Below are 24,951 nucleotides of genomic sequence, written 5' to 3'. Positions count from 1 at the left end.
ATAGCGCAGAGAGTTTTTATTTGTGCTATAACGATCTAAACTAAAAAAAAGTCAATCTAAACCTTCTCGTCTTGCGATAGCGCAAATAGTTTTTATTTGTGCCTAAACTATCTAAATGGATGGGACGGATGCAAGCAACAAGCAAACAACTATTTTAGGCAGAGACATTCACCAAACATACACAAGATTGCTCTTCTCTTAGAGCCGACATTCTGCTTTGAGTTATGAACTTATGAAATGAAAAATCCATCCATGGATTAAAATCACACTAATATCGGAACTTGAAAAATTGCATCAAGTCCTACACAGCAGGCTATGGTGGTTGCCCTTACACAGCCATCGTTCGCGCCCTTTGTGCAGCGAAGTGGCAGTCTCATCGCTGTGGGAACAAGGCGATGATATGATTTCGTCCTCCTTCAGATCAGCTCGCCCGGGAGAGCTATGTGTCTTCTCCTCTCACTAGCCCTCTCTCTGAAGCTCTCTCAGAAGAGCGCATGGGTGAAGGATGCCAGAACTGCGCAGCAGCAGAGCCGCAAAAAAGAAGGGTTCCTCGCTCGGCATTGAACCTGCTGCAGATCCTGTGAAAACTAGGCGTGCAAAGCCCCAAACCCGTAGGAAGCTTGGTGGTGATGGAGGCGCCACTGGTCCTTTGCCGATCCTCCTAGCTGCGGCTAGAACACGAGCTGCTGCTGCGAAGGAGGCTGCTTTAGGGCTTCAACAGCATGCTGCCCCTGCAGATGCAGGGATAGAGGTGCTTGGAAATAACCTTAACCCTAACCTTAGCCCCAACGTTAATCCTAACCTTAACCCTAATCTCGATCATAAACCTGACGCTAAGGGACCATTGGGGGCAGTCAAGGCAGACCCTCAAGGTACAGTTCATCCTCGTCTGGCTACAGGTGAAAACAACAAGGCAAAGAAAGCCCAGCATCTGAAAAAGGAGAAGATGGATGAGGAAAGTGCTGGCAAGAGCGCTGAACGGGCGGCAGCTGGTGAGGATGACACAAATGCGGCGCCTCTTCCAGAGCGGGTAATTATCTTTCCTTTCTGTCCTTTAAACGTTTTTCAGATGATTTTGCTCTCTGCATTTTGTATGCTACAAACACCTTGTGTGGCTGGTGCTGTCATCTACGTATATTCTGTATGGCTCTTCATGCCTTTGCTGACTCATGGACATTGTGGGTCTGGAGTTGTTATCTTGATTCTGCTGAATGGGCTTCTTGTCCTGTGTGAGCACGGGGTATATGCTGTGGAACACACATGAAGCTTGAACACTCGAATCAGATAATATTGCAACGGACAATGCCCGGCTTTACAGAGCATGTTGCATTCCCTTGTCGATCCATTCAGTATCTTGGCATGCTTGTATGTGGTAGGTTCAAGTTGGTGGATCACCTGTTTACATACTTGACAAAAAACTCGGTAAGGGTGGATTTGGTCAAGTTTATGTCGGCCGCAAGTTAAATGGTGGTACAGAACGGATAGGTCCTCAGGCAGTTGAGGTATGTGTAATTTCTGTCATTGAATGTTTGGTTTGATTGTCTTACATAAAGGAAATTGTAAGAAAGGTTCCTGCGTGTGCTGCAGGTTGCTCTGAAATTCGAACACAAGAATAGTAAGGGCTGCAATCATGGTCCCCCTTACGAGTGGCAAGTTTATAAGTATGTGTTTTTTATACTCAAGTCTTTAGGTCTTTTGATTGCATTCAGGCTTTTGTCTAGTCTCACTTTGATGTGCTTGCTCATGCAGTACACTTGGGGGCAGCCATGGTATACCACGCGTACACTTCAAAGGACGACAAGGAGATTACTATATCATGGTATTTGAGATGCTTCTAAATGATCCTCTGGGCTTCTGTCTGTATGTCTTGTGCCAGGTTAATTTGTCTGTGGTTGTAGGTCATGGACATGCTCGGTCCGAGCTTATGGGACATCTGGAATTCCTCTGGTCAAGCGTATGTTTCCTCTTGTTATGGTTTGAGTGCAAATGACATGGCCAGGGTCCGATTGATTGTAATATACAGTGAACATTAACATCGTTTGTAATATGCTGTACAGGATGTCGACAGAAATGGTTGCATGTATTGCTGTAGAAGCCATCTCTATTCTTGAAAAATTACATGCAAGAGGGTAAGCTTGAAGATCATAGTTGTTGAAGTGAATGTTCTATGAGCCCTTTCATCAGTTTGTGTTATAATGTTTGTCTTGCCAGTTACGTCCATGGAGATGTGAAGCCTGAAAATTTTCTGCTAGGCCAACCTGGAACAGTTGATGAAAAAAAGTTATACCTTATTGACTTAGGCCTAGGTAAGTTGCAATCACATGTTCTCGCAATGAAGCATGGTCAATAATATTAACTTTTCATTGACAAGGCAGCTCTGGTTCTTCGTATTGTGTTTGGACTTATGATTGGTTTTTGCAGCCACAAGATGGCGAGATGCAAATACTGGGCAACATGTTGATTATGACCAGAGACCTGATGTTTTTAGGTAAGTGGCTGCTTATTCATTTATGTTTTTCTTTGAGCACCATGTTACACAGGTTGTGATTCTGGCTCTTTATGCAGGGGAACTGTGCGGTATGCAAGTGTGCATGCACATTTGGGCAGAACGGGCAGTCGTAGAGATGACCTAGAGTCTCTTGCTTACACTTTGATTTTCTTACTTCGAGGTCGTTTGCCATGGCAAGGCTATCAGGTGAGGCTTTGTTTGGCTACCTTATGGAAGGTTTGTTATACATGGTTTCGTGCAGTTACACCTGTTGCAATGCCCAAGGTTAGACTACATATTGTGTAGCTTATATCTGGTGAAGAGTGCATATTGCACAATATGAGTCTTATTGTCAGCAATTGCAGATCGATACATGGGGTATTTTGGGAATTTTGGAAAAAAATTAAAAGCTTTTGTAGAAATTTTGGCAAATTATGAGGAGTATTTTGGGAACTCCCTTGAGTTTTAAGGATGGTTTGGTAATTTTACTGATTGCAAAAAGGACATAATCAGGCAGTCCTTACTGAAAAATCTGCCTTGCACATGTTTAAAGGCAACCAAAGTGCTGAGTTTGCCACTGACTGCCATGGTTGCAAGATTAATTTGTATCTATAGGCAGTTGGATGTTACAGTTCTGAATCTGGAAGTTCTTCCTGTGTTCTTTCATCAGAACTGATATTGTTTTTGGTCATGGCAGGGGGATAACAAAGGGTTTCTTGTCTGTAAGAAAAAAATGGCCACTTCTCCGGATATGCTTTGCTGTTTTTGCCCAGTTCCTTTCAAGAACTTCCTGGAGACAGTTGTCAACATGAAGTTTGATGAAGAACCAAATTATGCTAATTTGATAACTTTGTTTGATGGAATTATTGAAGCTAATCCTGAGACAAGGCCTATCAACACAGATGGAGCTCAAAAGGCATGTCTTTGATAGTCTGTGTTTCAGCATTTTGGATTTATGTTTCTTTCTTCCAAAGGTATTGTTGGCTTAAAAGAATCGTTTAATTTGCCTGACTGTTGCTTTATTTATTTGTGCAGGTTGGTCAGAAGCGTGGGAGGTTGAGCTTCCCAGATGCTGAAGAGGAGCAGCCAAAGAAGAAGATACGACTTGGCATGCCTGCTACTCAATGGATCTCTGTTTATAATGCCCGACGTCCAATGAAGCAAAGGTGAGTTTTGATAGCATTTGTAACACTTCTCTTAGTCTGCACAAAGTTTACAGTTAGGCTGCACAAAGATGCTTAGCTATACAAATCCTGGTATTTTGGTTTTGTCAGTCTGCAACCTCTTGGCTTAAAGTTAATTTTTGGAGTCTGTTTTTTGCAAGAACTGCCTATGCTGCTGGTGTGCTACTCCTTGTTAGGTGTTAAAGCTAATCTTGCATAACAAACTGGCTCTTTTACTCTTTGCATATATGGTAAATGGCCAGGTATCATTACAACGTGGCGGATAATAGGCTTGCTCAGCATATCGACAAAGGGAATGAAGATGGACTGTTCATCAGCAGTGTGGCATCTTGCACAAATCTTTGGGCACTCATTATGGATGCGGGGACTGGTTTCACTAATCAAGTATATGAGCTTTCGCAGTACTTTCTACACAAGGCGAGTATTGTAGAAGTTCTAATGATGCCAGTTATTGCCTCTTTTGTGGTTGTCACAGTTTCTTATGCTTAAGCTGTTAATGATGCCAGGAATGGATCATGGAACAGTGGGAAAAGAATTATTACATTAGTGCTATAGCTGGTGCAAATAACGGAAGCTCGCTTGTTGTAATGTCGAAAGGTAAGCTCTCTCTTTTTATGATTTGTTTGAATCGTGCACTCGTGTGTTCATGCTCTTGACTCGGGAAGAAAACCATTACTGGGTTTTAGTTCTTCATTCTTTAGCCCAAGGGTGACATCAAATGACATTGACATTTAATCTGTTAAGTAAGTTTAGAAATCATTTTTATTTTGGCTCACACATTCATCCTGTAGTAGTACTTACTTGTAGTCATAGCACTGCTATTGAATGCCTTAAATGATTTTCAGGTACTCAGTACACTCAACAATCGTATAAAGTTAGTGAGTCATTCCCATTCAAGTGGATTAATAAGAAGTGGAGAGAAGGATTTTATGTGACGTCCATGGCAACAGCAGGGAACCGCTGGGGTGTTGTCATGTCACGGAATGCTGGGTTCTCAGACCAGGTAAGTTACGTATTTAAAGCTTGTCCAACTCATACAGTTTATTAGCATGTTAAACTTTTTATTATCAAATGGATTTTCCGTGTGATTCAAGTGCTAATGATAAATAATCCAAGTAGGTGTTGTGTCTTATCACTGTGTGATGCAAGAGAGGTGGTATTGTCGATTAAATGCTAGTGTAATTTTGGGTGGTACCTTGTGGTCATATTGTGATAATTACCACGTGTTATGCGTTGTTTATACCTCTGCACATGTTTTTTGCAGGAGTGTCTGCATGGATTTGCTTCTTTTTCACAAAAGTAGATGTAGTCCCTTCCCTCCATACAATGAAACTTGAAAGTGTTGCTCTGATTTATGGCTGCACAAGTTGTCTTGATAATTTGATCAATAAACTTATGTTCCCTTGTTTTTTTCCTATATATGGGGATAGGGCTTGATTTTACCATTTGCATCCTTTTGGCACATAGCTTATTCAGTAAAAGTAGAGGTTGACATGCTGTGGAGTAATTTGTAAGAACTACTACTTGTCTTTGTAGCGAAGGTGATAGTGGCATGTAGTTGTCCTTTACTTGCACAGGCATAGCTCATGAGCTTGCTATCCCAGAGATGATCGTGAGTACTTATTATCGACCTGGAGGCTGTTGCCTTGTGATGCAATGTATGCAAGTAGTTCAGGGTTAGGAGGTGAGCTCGAACCTTTTTAGGAAGGGGGGGGGGGGGGACGCTTTGTCTCGATAGCTGATTGTCTTTGTGTCTGCTTCAAGAAGAAAGGGGTAGATGATTGATTCTAAAGCGTTGGTTTTACTCTTACCATTTTTGTGGGGTACTTGATATGTGCCAGCTAGGCTTCTTGTGCTCTAGCTGGCTGCTTGTGAAAGACGCTGCAAGTATCAGGGGCTCCATGCAGGACCCAAGGTCCTAACTGGGAGAAGAAATTTGATGTTACAGCTTAATCCTTGGCACTCTCTCTCTCTCTCTCTCTCTCTCTCTCTCTCTCTCTCTCTGTGCGTGTCTTTTGCTCTCCATTTTGGTTTGCTTTCTCTAGTACTAATATTCTCGTCTCCAAGTCTTGCATCCTGATTTTCAGGCATGACTGCTAGCCTGGATACAAAAGTTTGAATCACAAGTAGATTGCAAGCATGACCATATTTTATAGGCTGAAACCCTCTTTGAGATATGCAATATTAAATAGATTTCTCTAAGAGCTTGTCTCATGTATGCACTTGAAAAGATGCAAGTTGATATTCTTGTGTGTTTGTGAGGTGCAAGACATTTGGCTAGGTGGCTAGGTGTGTCATACTATTTATTCAAGGATAGATTACTTATTGTGTTTATAACATGTACTCTACGTGTATCGCTTGAATTAATATAGGTGGGCCTATTTCCTGATGTTCATGTAAAGTGTTAAAAGAGATTATCCTCTCGTTCATAAAATAACTGGCTTGAGTTGCAGTTGCATTCCAGGCTTGATGAAAAACCACCACCGGAAGGGATTCCACAGAGTCTCACACCCCGGAGCAATCTATATATCACGGCCAAGAAGCATTTCCCTAGCCTCTTTTTATGTCCCCAGTATAGGAGAGGGGACCTTGTCACACCCTGGAGCAATGTATTACAGCCAGAAAGCTTTTCTCTAGCCTCTTGTCATGTCCCAGTATAAGAGAGGGGACCTTGTCTGTGACACCGTGGGGATAGGTATTGAATGTCTGGTGTGGCCATTTACTTATACAAGGAGACCGAGGGCTGCTTCTTGCCATGTGTTAACATAGATATTTTGTTTGCATGAGTGATTTGTAGTCTTGAGAAGTATCTTGGCCCATACTCTTTACTTTACAATTTTGTTCGTGTTTTGATTTTCTTCAAGATAGATTAGTCTTGTGGCAGTAGTTTATATTTGGTCTGTTTGAATAGGTGATCGAGCTCGACTTTCTATACCCTAGCGAAGGGATACATCGTAGATGGGATAATGGCTATCGTATCACAGCGACAGCAGCAACATGGGATCAAGCAGCTTTTATCTTAAGTGTCCCCAAGAAGAAACCTATGGATGAAACTCAAGAAACTCTCCGCACGTCAGCATTTCCCAGCACCCATGTCAAGGTAAAGAAACTGGAAACATGTACTCGCTCGATATTATCAGTCTATTGCTCGGTGCCATTTCAATATTTCTCTTTCTGTGTTTTTTCAGGAAAAGTGGTCCAAAAATTTGTACATAGCGTCAATATGCTATGGGCGAACAGTGTCATAGTAAGTTGGCTTTGCTGTGACAAAATTACAAGCTTGGGCACTTGGGACACAAATATGTAGTTGGGCACTTGGGACACAAATATGTAGTATTTGTGGCGCGATACTGTCGTCGGGGTACAACTACTGGTGGAAATATGATACGAGACATCTGTTTCTGTAAGATAGCAGGGCTCACGTCTGATGCTAAGAGAATTACTAGCTGGTCCTCGTATGCAAAACATGTTGTATTAGGGCTATATAGACATGTAAGCTGGGCACTTCAGGTGCTAACAACCGTCCACAACATCCAGATACAACTGTTCTTGTGGGTGGCGATGTCATTAAGCATCGTCGAAAACAGTTGTGTCAAGTCTTGGTATGTGAAGGGAGGGACAAACAACAGTTTTGTTGCAGTTTAAGTAAAGCCGCTGTCTGTTTCCTGTCTTTTCATTGAGAAGAGAAAACATATATGCCAATCTTATTGACAAAATTGGTCATCAACGACTTGGTAGCGACTGCAGCTTACCAAGCGCCAAGCTTGGCACAACTGTAGATACATTGCGTGCAGCCCGTTCTATATAACTGCCTTAAAAGAACCTACTTTTTGTAAACTGCTCTGGCCGAGCCTTGTGTTGTAATATCAGTACAATATGTTGAAAGCCTAAGGATTCACATGCTGGTGAACCACAAGGTTACCAGAATGTGTGAAGGCGCGTTACACAAGGTAGATGATAAGGGCCATTGTCTCCTCTCAGATAGTTTGCAGTGCCTGTGCCAAGTGGTTCCAGAGCCTCTACCTTGGCACTCCTGATTTCTGGTGCTGAGTGAGCTTGTGTGCATGCTTTCTTTTTTGTCAAATTTTTGGTGTTTATATTGAGCCATTGTGCTGGATGTCGTTTCTGTTGTGTCGTGTTTCACTACGACATTCCTCTGCAATTACCTCGAGGATTGTTTGTGAAGCCGCATAAGCTATAATTGCGGGTTCCTTCTGTAGAATTCAATTTAGGTTATAATTGCAAATGCTAATGTATCTTTTGCATCAGTGTTGCCAGTGTCCTGGTATTTAAAGAAAAGTATGTACTGTGAGTGTACAGACTTGATTTTGTGCACTGTGAGTGTACAGGTCTGATTTTGTAGTGGATGGATTTGGATGAAAACATTTTCTGAAAAGGAACCCAATTAAGCTGATAGTGGGTTTGCACTGGCAACCACTTTGACTTCTTTGGCTTGTATGTGAAAAGCTGTTCTTCCCCCTCTGCAAAAATTCCCAACCCCCTCTTTTTTGGGTCCCCATACCGATCTCTTGCTTCTTATTACCTCTTTAATAAGTTTCTATTTAACCTTTTGCATATTCTCCTTGACAAAGAAAGGTAGCCAGTGTTAGATCCTTACTAACCCAGTCTGTAAGAATGAGGAGTAAATATGGCGACTCTTGGGAATTTACGGCTACCTTTGGAATGGGAGGATTGTTTATTGCAAATGAGAGGAATGAAACAAGATGAAATGTTATATTGATGTCTTCTAAAGACGATATTGTCCTATGATTGTGATTCTGATACAAGGGCTGCAGAGAGAGAAACTAAGTAAACAGCTGGGAAGGGTGGGTATCAAAAGCTTGCCAAATGTATATAAAAATAGTGGGTGTATCTTGGGGAACAGACTCGAAATGGTTGATGTGTGAGAATCCGGAGATGGCTCGAATCATTGTTGCATGATAGTATTGATGTCCCTTAACGTAGGGCTTTTCCCATACCTTCCCAATATTGATCTATAATAGATCTGATTCTCTGCTGATTACTAGGGTTGCAAAAGGTGGGTGTTGAGAGCCTGAGGTACATATACAAAAATTGGGTGATAGAGAATAGATACAATATAGGTGTGAGAATCCATAGGTAGCTCTCATTGGTCGTTGCATGATTGTGCCGATGTCCTCCGTTGTGTGAGCTTCACCCGAATAAATTATATCCTTCCGTGTAACATCCTCCGTCGATGGGAGCATCCCCTCATCTTGGGCCTCCCAAATATCCCTAGCTTGTTGGATCACTCACTATACCTTTGCTAGTGATATGCCTTGTATCCATCCTCTTTGGTTGGTCTTGTATTTGCTCAATCTTTGGATGGAAGAACATTGTGATCTGTCTTTGGATGTCTTCCGGTGTGAGCCTCTCTCTCTCTCTCTCTCTCTCTCTCTCTCTCTCTCTCTCTCTCTCTCTCTCTCTATATATATATATAGTTTAATCTCCAATAGATAAAGTCCAAGACACATGGTATCTCATAGCTCTAAATAGAGGCCTAAAACCATCTTTAAAGAGGTAGTAAAAGTGGCCACATATCTCATATCGTTTTGTATAGTGGGCATATATAATGAAGCCGTCTTTGGCTCTCTTTGATAAAGTCGGCCCAACCTGGTCTCATTTAAATGCCTTCGTATTGGCCATTCTTGATTTTCAACTAATGTGATTTTTTGAATTTGTCTGATAGCACATCGTAATCCGTGGAACAAGGGAGTGTTCATGTAGGCAGGCCTAGATAAGAATCCACACACACACACACACCCACACACACACACACATCCACATAGACATAGTGCTAAAGACGGAAACATGGTTGCCTTGCAAAATACCCAAGATAACACAATATCTAGCATAAACTGACAAATTTGCTTACTTGGTGATTCCCATAGCACATAAACCACGACGTATGCGAATAGAGAGACCGAGAGCAAGAACGCAAAGAGCACGTGTAAGTGCACCTCCTATAGTGGAGTGCTACACCAGCGCGACGAGAGAGGAGAGGAGAGGAGAGAAGAATACACAGACTGGGTACAATCTCTCCTCGTGCAAGAGTGACCATTTCCTTCATGTATTTCATTTATAGATTTCTTGAATGGTCAAATTGAGTATAAACTGGTCGGTCGGTCATAAATGGTCAAAGCTCATAAAAGAGCACTTGAATAATAAAATGCATAATATATATATATTTCCATTCGCATAGGTCTAACTCTGTTTAGTCTTTTCCACCTGTCAGCTCCAATAAATAATAAAATATCAATTCTATAACATATCTTTTTGTTGGAAAGCAAATTCTTTAGTTGCGAAGATAAAAATCTGCAAACAATACTTATCAAAAAACCTCTACAATGATTAGAAATTTGTATCAAATAGTAAAAGAAAAATCCATAAAATTAAACAACATTGGTTACGCCTGCCGTCATCCACATACTACTTATTCTAGTGTCCCATATCACTAGAAATAAGCAGTATATGTCATATCTTGACGAATCAAGATATCATTGGTCACACTCATCATAATCAATTCTCATCAATGTCAAATCCAATTTCATAAATATTATCGTGACAATCCACAAAAATTCAAGTCCAAAATATTTGCCAATATATATCCGTTTCAAATCCAAAATCCTCGGGTAACAAAATCATACCAGTAACCGTGGTGGCCAGCCACTGCAGCATGATTTTGTGATAGGTGTTGCCTACATTGACGAATTTACACCAATAAGATGTGCTGTCTAAATCGACGAATCTGTATTTGGTAGAAAAAATTGCGAATCTGCAATTTGTTGGCGTGCTTCTAAAATCGGCAAATCTACACTAGGATGAACATTTACACACTGCCTAAATCGGCGAATCTGTGGGCACGTGACTAATGGACTAGACAAGACATAAAAACTATAAAAAAATTTACCTGGTACCAAATTATAATAGATTGGAATACTGAAGTGTATACGAGATGTTGATGATTGTCCCAAATCAAATGAACTCAGGCTATAGCTCAATATCAATGATGTCAATAGAAAACCCATTTAGTACAAGTGTAAGACACAATGCAAGAGATGTTTGAAGGATAGGGTGCATCTGAGAAGCATATACCATATCAAACTTGTACTAAAGTATAGGTAACAATTTCAAAAGGTGTTAATTTTGTATCAACAATTGACCATGAAAGAAAACAATGTGCCATCCTGTTTAAGGTAAAATAATTCATGACAATTAAACTATATTGTTAAAAACAAAAGAATAGCAATATGATTTAACGTCTAGAATGGTATAATTGTACATAGAAAAAATAATTGAGTTAAATATTGATTGGAGTTAATGAAGGTAAGACGCTTCCTTAAAGGTCCTATACAAGATAGCTACTGTAAATTAGAGTATGATTAGTGCAGATAGTACCTCCTAAGTACACGAGTCTTTGTTCATTCTATACAAACATGAAATTGACCTAGTTTATGCTTCTTAGCAAGTAACGAAAACAGTTCTAGCTTGGCACGCTATTCATGAAGCATGCCTTAATTCTTTGAGCGAAAATATACTAGTGGAAGATGCAAGTTTACATAATTTTAGTAGAGATAGCAGTAGATTATTAATTTTCTTCATGAGTTTAGTGGTTAATGAAATGTGTTATAAGATTGATTTGTAAATGATATAGTAAAGCAAAAGAACCCATCCGAAGGGTGTAGTATTGTGAGCTATAACACTCTAATGTCAAGCATCCATAATTGCAAGGATGCTAAGAAAACTCTCCATGCTAAATAGAGAGTATCGGGAGCTTGGATCTTTCGGTTCAAAAGGGATAGGAGGGGGGACTCGACTATGCTTGGAGTTTTGGCGGAAGCTGCCACCAGTTTTAGTCTATACTATGTCTTTTGTGGATTGTGACTACCTAGATGTTTGAGCATTGTGATGGTTGTCGCATACACTTTTTTCTATTGTGTCTACCATCACTTGAGTGGTATTGTTTCTCTACTTTCAATGTAGAGTAAGCACAAGCACCTTCTTTGGGGATGTTCTAGTGAAGCTCAATGATAAAATATTTGAGTCAGCATGATCACTCTAACAGGTTTGGATGGACGCGTACACCCCTTAACAATCTAAAGAGGCCTCAATAATTGAATAGACGAACCGTCAACTCTAAAATGTGTTGTTCATTGGGTTATAAACCCATAAGGTTGGCACTTAGTAGGGACCCTAAAAAAACAATTAAAGAAAAATCACGAAGGAATTATTGGCCAGTAATATCAGTTGTGATTCAAAAGGCGTAACCACATATAGTGAACTAGTACCAGTATGTACCCATTACGGTTTTTGTTTTAACTTTTAAAAAAAAAAATTTACATAAAATAAGATAGGAACTGAAGGAATTTTTCTCTCTATCTGTCCCTCATAGTATGTTTTGGACAATGTCCCTATCAGTATGCATGTGACGCTCGACACACAAGTAAAAGAAACAGGGTGTTGAATTTTGAGAGCCTCTGCATGATGAGGATGATAGATGACGTGAGATAGCCCATTGCAAAAACCCAACATTCAAAGATCGAAAACTAGCCGTGGATTCGACTCCGAGATAGGTCATCTGCCTATCTCCTAAAAAAAACGACGTGGACTCCATGGTGGGGACACCAGTGTTTGGTATAGAAGAAGAAAAAAGGAAGAAGAAGAGTATTGTAACGTCGTAGAAACTATCTGAAGAGACCTTAAAGATCTATCTGCGGACAAGGAGAGAGAGAAATGAAATGAAATGTTATACTAGCACCAACACAAGGAACTCACATACTCGCTCATCTTAATTTGTAAGTGGGAATCTTACAAGATTCTTCTACAACCTTGGCTTCAAGGAACTCACGGAAGTGACGGAACACTGAAACCTTGAAGAGAGGGTAGAGTCGAACTCACGAAAGCATGGTCAGATCCCAGGTTAATGATGCTACCCAACTCGCAGGCAAAATGTCCGTGCATATTTAAAGTACCTCACATAATTTAAAATAATAAAAAACACTTTTTCCCAGGTCCCAACTCAAGGACGTAGTAGTTCCATTGCCCCCCAAGTTTTTTTTGCTGACTTTGTGTGCCCTACCATCTTCCACCAACCTTCCTATTCATCGCCGTCACCTGCCTTTGTGCGATTGGATGTTCCTTGCCTTTGATACTTGTGGGTATATTTGTGGATTCCACCTAATAAACCATTTTGTGAATATCGTAGCGACATACTAACAAGTCTTCAAAAGCCAATGAGATCAAATTATAAGATCTAATACAATGTCTGCATAAAATAAAATGAGGTAAAATTTAATCATCATACTCATCGTCAAGCGTTGTCTAAGAAGGTATTGTAGAGGTCGCTTCAGAGCGTCGTCAATGTACGCCATGTCTTTCTCCCCATTTCTATCTCTTGGTTGTGATGCTCTGTGATAACTCCATTCAACATGATCACCTCCGAGAAATGCTAAGAATATTCATGCTCACCCCTTCTCCAAACTACAAACTGCGTGATAGTTGGTGGTAGAAGAGTTGCAACTATTGCATGCAAGTGAGTTGACGGCCAGGAGTGCTAGCAATGAGCGGAGCTCGTAGAGAGAGAGAGAGAGAGAGAGAGAGAGAGAGAGAGAGAGAGAGAGAGAGAGAGAGAGAGAGAAATAAAGAGAGCAGGTGATGAGGTAGTCGTCAGAATAAAATCAAAAAAAAAAATTTTAAAAAATTGATTGGATGGCAACAACTGAAGGTGGAGAACGGAGAGAAAGAGTGGCAGTTATGATCAATGCCTGGATATTGTCATTCACCAATGAGGGAGAGAGAGCTGGAGTGTCTTTCTGAAGGGTTGAGCGTCTATGCAAACTAGGGGGCCACAGGTGTGTTGCATGGAAGCTCTTCAGAGAGAGTTGGTTGGTGGTGGTCCTTCGTTATCTGGGAGAGCCGCCCTCTGCATGGTGTGGCTGGCAAGAAATGAAAGAGGAATTGGGAAAAGAGGCTGCATGGGGTTGGGTTGGCGGCTGGAGAGAGAGAGAGAGAGAGAGAGAGAGAGAGAGAGAGAGAGAGAGAGAGAGAGAGAGAGAGAGAGAGAGTGGTGTGGGCACTGGAGTTAGGTAGGAAGTGTGGGGCGACAACTGAAGACAAAGAGAGAGAGAGAGAGTTAGGTGGCACCATTTTGGCCACTGTAGTAGCAGAGAGCGAGTCCGCATGGCTGACAAACTTGAGAGTGGGTGTGTGTGTGTGTGCAACTGTGAGAGGACAAGAGTTAGTCGGACTTTAGATGAGGCCGTCCCTTGTGCAGTTTTGCATGGTGGTTTTCTATTCAAGAAAGAGAGTGTGAGAGAAGGAGACAAAATGACATGATGACTAAGAGCAGTGAGAAAGGACATAGGAAAATTTTTCGATCATTGAGTGATGGTTTGCTTATTGAGTTAATGCGTTTGCTTGTTAGGTTCACATCTTGAGGACTAACAACCTCAAAGAGTCTCCATGCCCCATCTGAGTCACTTTTGTGAGTATTGACATATTATATTAGTGCCAGATAGCTATGCTATATATATCCGTTGCGTTGACCCGCTAATCTTAGTGCCATCGTTGGGGAATGATCCTTAGATGGTGAGTGACCTAGTGTGTATTTAGAGCATTTTAAAGATTTGTCTTTCCATTCCGTTTACACCTTAGCAATAAAGCAGCTAAACACGGGGTTTAATGCTTGATAGAGTTTAGAAGTTAAGGACTTAATAGCTCTATTTTTTGAGAGGTAAAGAGAGTTGTACGTGAGATAGCCAAAAGCATTTCATTCTTCAATTTTCTCTATATTTTAGAGTGCTATACCGTTTATCGTTTTGACTTTATTTGTACTGTTTTGTTTGTTTTTCTTCGTAATTTCTTTCCATCACATAGGAGTAGGGTAAGTGGAAACCATCACCATCAAATTTGGGCTGAAAATTCAGGGCAAAAACTGTTGAAAATCATATTTTGGCCAAAACAACCATAACTCTATAATTATGAAAATTTGATGGTGGAGACTTGAAAATTGATTCAAACCAAAAAATTGTTGATCAAGGGCCTAAAAAAGCTTAGTAGAAGCAATCTAGAAAGTTTGACCATAACCTGTGGAGGAACATGGATCGCGATCCATGTACCTCAGAGGCCATTTTTGCAGAATAGTGATTAGTGACACTTTGAATGAGTATGACATGGCTCTGATAAAGTTTGTTTGAAAGGAAAATTGCAAAATCATGTTAGAATTGATTGATAGGGAAAAAACAACAAAAACAAGGATTTCAGACACAAAATTGGGCAAATCTTGAGATTTATGATCCAAATTTTAAAAAAGTGGAGCATTGACATCTATGGGGCATAAGCAACTAGCTGACCAATTTCATGTCAAAATGTTATCAAACATGGATTGCGATCGATGTACTTGTTGATCATTTGGGAGTGGAATTTAACCAGTAGGTAGTTGATACCATTTGGAACAACTTTTCCAAAAGACACAATAGCAAAAAATTGCAAAAAGTTGGTCAAAAGTTCCAAACATAGAAACTAGTCAAAAACCGCTAGAAGGCAAACACAAAAATTTGCTTTTGATTGATAAAAAGTTGTTCAAATCCAAAACAAAGTTGTGGAGTAGACTACTAACACTGCAAGTTATCAGCATGCCAAATTTGGTGTCTAGATCTAATGAAACATGGATCGCAATCCATGTTCCTTTTCATGATTTTGGTTGAGATTTGAGCAATGGATAGTTGATACCATTTGAAATACTTTTCCCAGAAGAACTATTTGCAAAAAAGTTTATTGTAAAAAATTATCATAATAGACTCAATATTTCCACCTTTGGTTTGCAAAAACTGATCCGAATTCAAAAAGATTTTGGGAGTAGCCTATAAACATCATCAACAATCAACAGGCCAAGTTTCAGTTCCAAAAGTAATAGAACGTGGATTACGATCCATGTACCTCATCTTAGTTTTTGGACATAAACTATACTAGCTTGTAGCTGAGACCATTGTGAACAAAACTTCCAAAAGATTTATTGCTAAAAGAATTTAAAAAGTGGATCAAAAGGGCAAAAACAATTCAAAGTGAAAAACCGCTAAAATAGACTTGGAATTTCACTTTTGACTGACCAAAACTTGTCCAAATCAAATAAGATTTTAGAGATAGCTAAGAAATACCTTCATCTATAAGTGGTTCAAATTTGGGGTCAAATTTTTTCCAAACATGGATCGTGATCCATGTACCTTTTTGCAAACTTTTGAACCAAAATCTACCCATTGTGTCGTACACACTATTTATATCCTAATCCCAAAGTTTCATCTCATTTGTACATCATCAAAATCCTAGAATTTTCAAGTACTCTGAGAGTGCAAAAATTGACCTAATTTCCAATCCAGAGGTCCAAATCCAAAGAGTATGGTATCATAGCATCTACTAGTCATGCTCATCCTAATGGTACTAAGAAAAGTCAATTTGGGCTCCAAACATGGATCGCGATCCATGTATCCATGGTGAATGGTTAACCTGTAAATTTTGAGATCTGTAGTTCATACACAAGGAAACATATCTCCAAGTTCAATTTATGAAAGAATTGAATTAATTTGGGTCAAAAGACATCAAAACAAGTATCATATTGAAAACCACAGTGCAAACCTAGTGTTGCTTATTTGACCCCAAGCAAAACACGTCCAAATTTAGAAAGATTTATGATATAGCTTGTAGACATAGAGTGTAACAAACTCCCCAAAGATCAAGGCTAGATGTGGTTGAACATGGATTGTGATCCATGTACCCCAACCTCAGAATTTGATGGAAATCAATACAGAGCCTGCGCATAACCTTATCTAGCTACTATCAAATTTGGAGTTAAATTTGACAGGGAAACATGGATCACGATCCATGTACCTCTTCATAGTGGAGGTATCTGACTTGATAAGCATGAAGACATACTTGAGTACATCTCAAATCTCAAGTTTGAGCTAAAAATACCTTTAGAGACCAAGATATAAGTAAAAGTTCCCGTGTCCTAATCCAAAGACTGCTTTGAGTGCTATTTCAAGTGCGGCTCACCAAAATTGCTCTAACTTTTGAAATACAATTCCAAATTGCGTCAGGTATAGCCAGGAAGAAAGCTTGCAAATTTTTTAGGGAGAGCTGATTTTTTTCAGGTTTCCAAATTCCAAAATTTTAGGGTACTCAGAACTAGTTTCCAAAGACCAAAGGACCACAAAGTTCGAGCTTTTGAGAGACCTGACCAGTGGTAAAGATATAAGTTGCACTAAGCCAAGGTGGGTTGTTAAGGACTATCTTGAGTATTTTGAGTGAGCCTTAATCATGAAAAATCATCCACCACCAAGGTTTTCCACTTGACTCAGAGATAGGCACGTACATGGATATGCAAGACTGGAAATCGACGAAGATCTAGAGGAGAGGCATCCTCTTATCAACAAAGATAACGTGAGATTCATCAAGACCAACGAAGCCATGGGAGTGCTAACAAATTATACCCATGCAGGCTTGTATAGGTTCACAAACAAGGGTCAACATCCCTTCTAAGGTATGGAGAACTGTTACCATATACATGTGGTAGTGATGTGTGTGAACACACTAGGACCGCCGGGGCATTTTTTCCCTCTTTAGGAGGATTTTCCCCCCAAGCATTGTATATTCGCCCATCACTCTAGGGCTATCTATCTTTCCATTGCACACTAAGAAACACACTCTTTCTTTTGTGCCTCGAGCTTCCTTCGTCTTCTCCAAGATGTGTGCATTTCTCTGCAACCCTAGTTCCAACAATTGGTATCAGAGCAGGTTGTGTCCTCCCGGGCTTAGTCGCCAGTTGCTCGAGTACACGTCTGCTCACTTTCTCAGATTTCAGTGAGCTTTGGCGAGCGTTCGCAGGTTAACAAATATTCCGGGTATGCTCGTAGAGCTTGGTCTGCTCAGATTTTTGATTTTAGCCTCCGTTTCCACTACAAGCAGTACTGCACAGACTATTTCGTCATTTTGTGCAGAGTTTCTATCAGTGTCATTTTCTGCATAACAGGTGCCTTACAATCTTCTACGGTTTGTGCTATATAGCACGTGTTGTTCCCGCTCCGTTTCTCCTATTTTCGGGCAGTTTTCACATCAGGTGCAGCATTTACCATGGCTAACAACAACAACACAGATGTGTTCAAGATGTTTGCTGCCGAGGACAGGTTGGATGGGGACAATTACCCTATGTGGGCTTATATGATGCAACATGTTCTTGTGTCAAAGGGCGTCTGGAACATTGTGCAGGGCATTGATGTACGTCCTGGTTCTAAGGATGTAGGCGATGTCGAGGATGTTGCGGGTCTTGCTGCAAGGATTGCTGCAAGACCTGCAAGGATGTTAGAGTTGTTTTGCCTACGATAGAACAAGCTCGTTGGGATGTTAAGGATGCGTAGGCTCATGCATTGATTGCGTTGTCTGTGAAGTAAACCATTGTTCCTCACATCCGTTCAACAAAATCTGCAAAACAGGCTTGGGATATTCTAGCAAGTCTTTATGCAAGCCGCAATGAGGCTAAAATTGCTTTGCTGCGTAAAGAGCTGGAGTCGAAGATTATGCATGAGGAAGATGATATGGACACTTTCCTTGCTAGTGTCAAGGATATCAATGAGCAACTTATTTCTGTAGGTGAAGTCATTTCAGACAGTTCCCTTGTGTAGATTGTTCTTGATGCCTTACCATATTCCTACCAGACTTTTCCTAGTACTTGGAGACTGATGACCCAAGGAAATCCTGAAGTTGTCAAGTTTGATGCATTATGCACATTGCTCGTGCAAGAGTCACTTTCTAGAAAAAACAGGACTAGGCAGCGTGCAGTTGAACATGCTTTCATTGCTTCTCAAAGAAAGGGTGGGAATAGTAATGCAGCCACTTCTTATGGTTCTGCTGCGAGTGGAAAAAATTCTGTTCCTAATGCTTCTGCTGGCAACAATTCGTCTGGAAATTCTGGTGATAAGGGCAAAAAGAAGATGCGTTGCCATTATTGTAAAGCTAATGATCACTTGATCAAGTCATGTCCTAAGCTGAAGGCCAAAGAGGCCAAGAAGAAAGAGGGTGGTTCCACTACAAATGCTGGTTCCACTACAAATGCAGCCATTGTTGAGTCTTCTGTGAAAGGAGACTGTGATGCTGATGTTGATGCAAAATGGGCTTTTAGCGCAGAGTGCACTTACAATGCTGTTGTCCATGATGCATGCTTGTCAGTTGCTGCAGATTCACATGTGTGGTATTTCGACATTGGTGTTACAAAGCACATTACCTCACATCGTGAATTGTTTACCTCTCTCGAGTCCGTCGCTCATGGGAATTCAGTCACTTGTGCCAACAATGCCTTTTATCTAGTTCAGGGAGTTGGAAAGATTGTGCTTACTGCTGCTAATGGCAGTTCCTTCACACTTGTTGATGCACTTTATGTACCTGGGATCAAGAAGAATCTCTTGTCTGTATCCGCACTTGCTAGACTTGGACTTGTAGTCAAATTTGTGGATGACAGATGTACAATTCATGATCTCAGTTTTGGTGATGAAATTGTCGCATCTAGCCTTTTATGCCGTGGGTTGTATAAGCTCACTTTGTATGACAAGTGTGGACAAAATTTTGCAAATGCTATTGCAGATTCAAGGGCTATTTCAGATGCAAAACTTTGGCATGCACGTTTTGGTCATCTGAATTTTGCCAGTTTGCTGCGTTTGCAGAATTCTGATATGGTTGCTTCTTTGCCGCCTTTTGAAGCACCTGTCAAACATGTTTGTGAAGGATCTAAGTTTCCAAAGGATGGTTCAGTTCGGGCCACATGCAGGTTGCAACTTGTGCATAGTGATGTTTGTGGGCCCATGCAAACTCCGTCCTTGGGCAATTACCTGTACTTCGTGACTTTTATTGATGATTACTCCAGGCATGCATGGGTATTTCTGCTTAAAGCGAAGTCCGAAGTTTTTATGTGCTTCAAACAATTTCTAGCTATGGCTGAAAATGTCTCGGAATGTACTATGGGCACCCTCCGTTCCGATGGAGGGGGGGAGTATATGTCTCATGAATTTAATGCATTTTTGGCTAGTCGTGGGATAAAACACCAATGTACAGTGCCTTATACACCTCAACAAAATGGTGTTGCTGAGAGGAAAAACAGGTCATTGATGGAAATGGCACGATGTATAATCAAAAGTCAAGCTTCACCGCATCACTCCAGGGGGGATTTGTTACCATATACACGTGGTAGTGATGTGTGTGAACACACTAGGACCGCCGAGGCATTTTTTCCCTCTTTAGGAGGTTTTCCCCCCCGAGCATTGTATATACACCCATCACTGTAGGGCTATCTATCTTTCCATTGCACACTAAGAAACACACTCTCTATTGTGTGCCTTGAGATTCCTTCGTCTTCTCCAAGCTGTGTGCGTTTCTCTGCAACCCTAATTCCAACAAGAACCCAATGCTGTTGGAGAGTTGAGCGACCATAAGAACCTCTATGCATTCGTGTATATAGATGCCCAAGGAGTGCAAGTTTTGATGGTAGGTAAGTATGGATGAGAGTACAAACTTTTTGATATAGAATTTTTTTAATATATATAGAGGTACAACAATCTCTACTTAATTTCATTTAAAAATGATGCAAGAGCACACATCAAAGAGGGGTATTCAAGGGTTTTCTCCAAGACAAGAAGAGGTAGTGAGATACGTCGTTGCAAGAGACCATAAATTGGTCAGATGGGCGATTGAACCAAAACAAATGAGATTATTTCCAATGGCCCAATGTGCTAAATGTGTCCAAGGATTTGTACGCTCATGTCTCATTCTTCAAACAAGTTTTGAGAGCTGAACATATTTCGGATTTTCACACCCAATACTAGGGATTTGGGCTGACTTTGGAAGCAACAACCCTGTTGTGGTTTCAATCTCTAAACAAAGATGATTTTCTAGACATAGAACAACTTTTGCAAGAATTTTCATGGGAGATCTCTAAAAGGGGAATCAAGCACAAAACGATGTTGCAAATCTACGCTTTCAAATAGAAAGAGAACAAAAAAGTGAAGAAAGCTTTGGTTCGCTTCAAACAATACATAAAGAGGTGTCCTATGAGAGAGTTGCCACAAGATGACATCTTGTCAGTTCTCTTTATAGAGGGCTTGAGGAATGAGACTCTAAAAAAGGACCTACATTTGAAAGCATGCATGACATTTGAGCAAATTACTAGAGAAGCTCTATATCTAGTTGACAATTGGAATGTCTACAGAGAGGTGACAGATGATACAAATAACACGACTAGTACTGCCTCTTCTCCGAAGAGCGAATCCACAGCAAAGTGGGATGTTCAAACTCCTATTATGCCTAACATTGATCAAGTGATCAAAGAAGTGGTGAGGAGAATAAACCAAGGCTACATACATAACCTGAATGAATGACAACAACCCAAAATTAAAAGCCATTGGATACAAGGGTGGTTGCACACACAACAGATAAGGCCAAGTCTCAAAAGATTCAGCCAAGGACAAGCCATGGCCATAATCCTTATGAGAAGCGACCAAAAGCCAAAAAGACAATAGTGTCACATTGCAGTCATCACCCATCCAGGAGATTAACATGGAACACGAGATTTATCCTGGGGATATACACTTATTGTATTGGGATGCAAGGACAGAAGTATCCACGAAGAGTAAGCGGAGATGTTAAGGAATTTATCTTCTTTTGTAGGGGAGCACGAGAAGAAACCCGAGGTGAGAATTGTGGCATCTCAATGGAATCCAATTCTACAGATAACGAACACAAAGAGCTTCCACGAATTGATGTCATCCCCTATAAGATGCACCATTACTCTTGCAGAACTTCTGAAGATTAGATTGCATCTTTGGAAAAAAATAAGCAAAAACCTGGAAAAGATGGGGTTGAATTTCCTTCACATGAAAAACTCGCAGATGAGAACATGGGTATGACCTCAGTACGACTCAATCGGAAAAACCAAAGGCAAAGTCGACACCAATGAATAAGGTGGGTGACTACTGTGAAGGTGAAGAAGGAAACACCACCTTATCACTCGAGGACAAGGGAGCTAGAATGATAGCCATACTTGATAGTGGGACATGGGTAGCGATTCCTAGAAAGAAAATATGGGAGAAGTGGGACAGACCAGCTCTCACGAAAACACGGATGAAGTTGCAACTAGCAGATGGATTTCTAGAGAGACCCTTGGGGATGCTTGAACAAATAATTGCATCTTCTTGTGGAATTGAGTATGGGCATACTTTTGTGGTGGTAGACTTTGAAAAAAAAGCAACAAATTTGAGGTTATTTTGGGACGACCACTCATACATCAACTCAAAATGGTTCAAGATTGGGGTTATGACCATGTCTTTTTGAGACAGAAGGGTGTAACAACAAGGGTCAACACAAAGGACCATAGTTATAGAAATGTAAATTGAACCCCAATACAAGATTTCGATGTAACTATGGAATCCAAAACACAAGTGCCTGCTTGGTTGATGAAACAAGCACATGTTTGGATGAGCAGAACGTCTGAATGTGGAACCATGAGAAAGGACGATTGTATCCTAGAGTGGTCGGTGGAGGATAAATACTATGTCAAAGATCCATGTTTTGAAGAATTGTTTGAACCTTTTGGTTGGAAACAGATATTGGCTCCTCTAGATGCGTGCGTAAACAAAATGATGCCTACAAAGTTTTGCGATGAGCATGGCTATGACATAACTCCCAGCTTTACGATAAAGGTATTGAAGGAAGCTAATGAGACTTGTGAGTATGAAAGCTGAATAGGCAAGATAGACAATTGTAGCATGAACCATGATGTAAAAGCGCAAACGAAGGAGCAAGAGCAACCACAAGAATATGTCATCATTGACATACCTGAAGAATTGACAAAAGTTGTTTCGAAGAATCCGACTCTAGAAAGTGCACAAATAAAAGCAGATGAAAAACCAAGTTCCACATCAACAGATGCTTAGCAAACTTTACATCAAGAGAAGAACATGAAGAAGGAAAAAATATCAATTGTCTCCTACAATGATTAAATACAGTATATGTGGAGAAATGGGACACAAAACAACATGTTCAGCTGTGATAGATCCAGATGCGACAAAGAATCTTCTACAGTGTGCGAATGAGAAATGAACTTCAAGTTATGATTTTAACTTATATAGTACTTAAAGTTTAAAAATAATAATAGTAAACTTAATAAAATCAATAAAAACTCAAAAAAGACTAAACTCCACACACTGAACCACTAATTGTGTCACCACAAAATCACTTGGCATTACCATGCATGTTTACAACAAAGGTAATAGATTTGATAGAAATTTGTCAGTGTTCTATCCAACACTTTCCATTTTGTTGCCTAGTCTCTAACCACCATTATTGGAAACAATCTCTTGCACGCGAGGCATGATACGATTATGATTGCCTCACATTAATCACTTTTGTTATCGTTCATTTTAGATTATTTTTGACTCTAGTCTTCTTACTCTCTCTTCTCACTATAACTCTGTAAAACCATTTGAACATCTCATGCAGAGCATTGCTCCTTTTCCTTCCACCTCCATGACGCGTATTGCTGAAGTAGACTACTTTTGCTTGATAGTGTGAGCGTTTTATTCCTTGGCTACTCAAAATTCCGATGAACCATACGTGTTGAGAAAAAATGCAACATGTACTGAAAGTATGTGCTAAAAATAACTAGTTTGCCTTGATTGTATATTTCCTATCCGCTTTTCTCAAACTTCATCACCTCCTTTGTATAACGCTTCTTCTCCTCTCGCCTGAGTCGCCTCTACTCCTACGAGGACTAGTCCACCCCTGCCTATAGCAACCCTTTGCCATTTGCTTGCATTCCAAAACCAATCCCTTCTACTAACCTTCAATCTCTCACCCTTCCCTTTTCCCCTTCCAGTAATGGCCCATGGGCGATTTTTTTATTTTTTCCCAAATGGTAACTCCTACTCACTATGCATATAATAAGAATTAAAAAAATGATAGTGATGTGGAATTTACCACATGGCATAGCTTGTGTTGATGGATCCAAAGCATCTCTTCTTGAAGATTTTGCCAAAAGCATTACGACCTCGCATCACAAATGAGATTTTACATTAAAAGATGTTTGGAGAGAGATGCGTTTTGTGCATTGAGATGCTTGTGCCCATCAAAAAAAGAAAAAAACCTATACGTATGGTGTGGAGTTGGCACCATTCTCCACAGTTACAATAATACCGTAGGGAATGTGCCTTTCCCTCGCCACTTTTATCCTCTCCAGCCTTGAAAGGGGACTTATGATTCTCCTTTAGTACTGGAGGGACTTTCTTATTATAAAAATATTGTAAGTGCACAAGGAAGAACTTATTACCAATGTTTTATGAAGAAATGTATCATTCCAGACTTCCATGACGTAGTGAATTGTCAATGTGTTCTGGACATCAATAATTTTTTGGACTCTCTTGCATAGTGCCTCAGTTCCTCCGTTCACGTCCACATTCGCTACCTCTTGTCTCTGTCGGTTGAAGAATCGCGCTCCTGCTCCTATTAACGTTTAGTTATTGTGCTCCAACTCTCTTTGTCTGGGCTTGACGCTCTGATCGACTCTGGTTGCCTCTCATGAATGTGCAAAAGACCAGAGTGTTTGTAGAAACCATGCTCTCTAGAACCTCACATTGTTGCTGTAAAGGATCCCTTGAGGTTGGCAACCTGCAACATATGAAAAGCCTTGATGGAACCTCTATCTCCTTTCCAAGCGACGTTCAGAGCTGTAATACGAGGGCCTCATGTTCAGAGCTGCTGCAACTCTCTCTCTCTCTCTCTCTCTCTCTCTCTCTCTCTCTCTCTCAGGAGAGAGAACAAGTTTTACATACTAAAATGAGCTACTCATTGTAAGACAATGCACATATATTTCATTGGTACCACCACATAAACCAAGTACTAAAATGGACTATTAGTTTATATTAATATTTTACAATGCACATAATTACCACAAACTATCATCATTTGACCTTTTAAAGGCAACAAAATTTCCATTGCTGTAGGTGCTAGATACCCCCCCCTAAAAGGTTAGGCATCAATAGTTGCTAGCTCAAAAGCTTTTCAACATGATGCTCCAGATGTGCGTGGTTATCCTACAGGCTTCCAGACATAGCTACCCCCTTGAGTCCAAACCTCTTGGCCACTCTCCAAGGATGGGCTGGATTCCTCCATGTTGGAGGATCGCCGATAGAAGCCCTTAGTAGTGGTCAAAATTATTGAATGTCTTATATA

At 40.4% G+C, this 24,951-nt stretch overlaps 1 protein-coding gene across 1 annotated transcript; it reads left to right on the top strand.

Annotated features, from left to right (window-relative positions):
• The first annotated feature begins 240 nt into the window (after nt 1-240).
• On the top strand, nt 241-7,789 carry LOC147455406 (casein kinase 1-like protein HD16). The gene is made up of 16 exons (XM_086514182.1): nt 241-1,030; nt 1,377-1,502; nt 1,588-1,661; nt 1,750-1,819; nt 1,899-1,954; nt 2,058-2,129; nt 2,212-2,306; nt 2,422-2,488; nt 2,566-2,695; nt 3,186-3,404; nt 3,524-3,654; nt 3,915-4,089; nt 4,179-4,269; nt 4,518-4,675; nt 6,584-6,772; nt 6,861-7,789. Exons 1-16 carry the CDS (start codon nt 506-508, stop codon nt 6,918-6,920), a joined length of 2,238 nt encoding a protein of 745 aa, XP_086370308.1. The 5' UTR covers nt 241-505; the 3' UTR covers nt 6,921-7,789.
• The last annotated feature ends 17,162 nt before the right edge of the window (nt 7,790-24,951 follow it).

The sequence above is a fragment of the Adiantum capillus-veneris genome, chromosome 6 (assembly GCF_014529385.1).
Source record: "Adiantum capillus-veneris isolate H3 chromosome 6, ASM1452938v2, whole genome shotgun sequence".
In the NCBI taxonomy this organism is placed as follows: domain Eukaryota; kingdom Viridiplantae; phylum Streptophyta; class Polypodiopsida; order Polypodiales; family Pteridaceae; genus Adiantum; species Adiantum capillus-veneris.
The sequence above is the reverse complement of the archived record's forward strand: the minus strand, read 5'-3'. Positions and strand labels throughout refer to the sequence as shown.

Coding starts and splice junctions, on each gene's coding strand:
- LOC147455406 (XM_086514182.1), top strand. CDS start 506: ATGCCAGAACTGCGCAGCAGCAGAGCCGCAAAAAAGAAGGGTTCCTCG. Junction 1,503..1,587: donor TAGGTCCTCAGGCAGTTGAG/GTATGTGTAATT, acceptor CGTGTGCTGCAG/GTTGCTCTGAAATTCGAACA. Junction 1,820..1,898: donor AAGGAGATTACTATATCATG/GTATTTGAGATG, acceptor CTGTGGTTGTAG/GTCATGGACATGCTCGGTCC.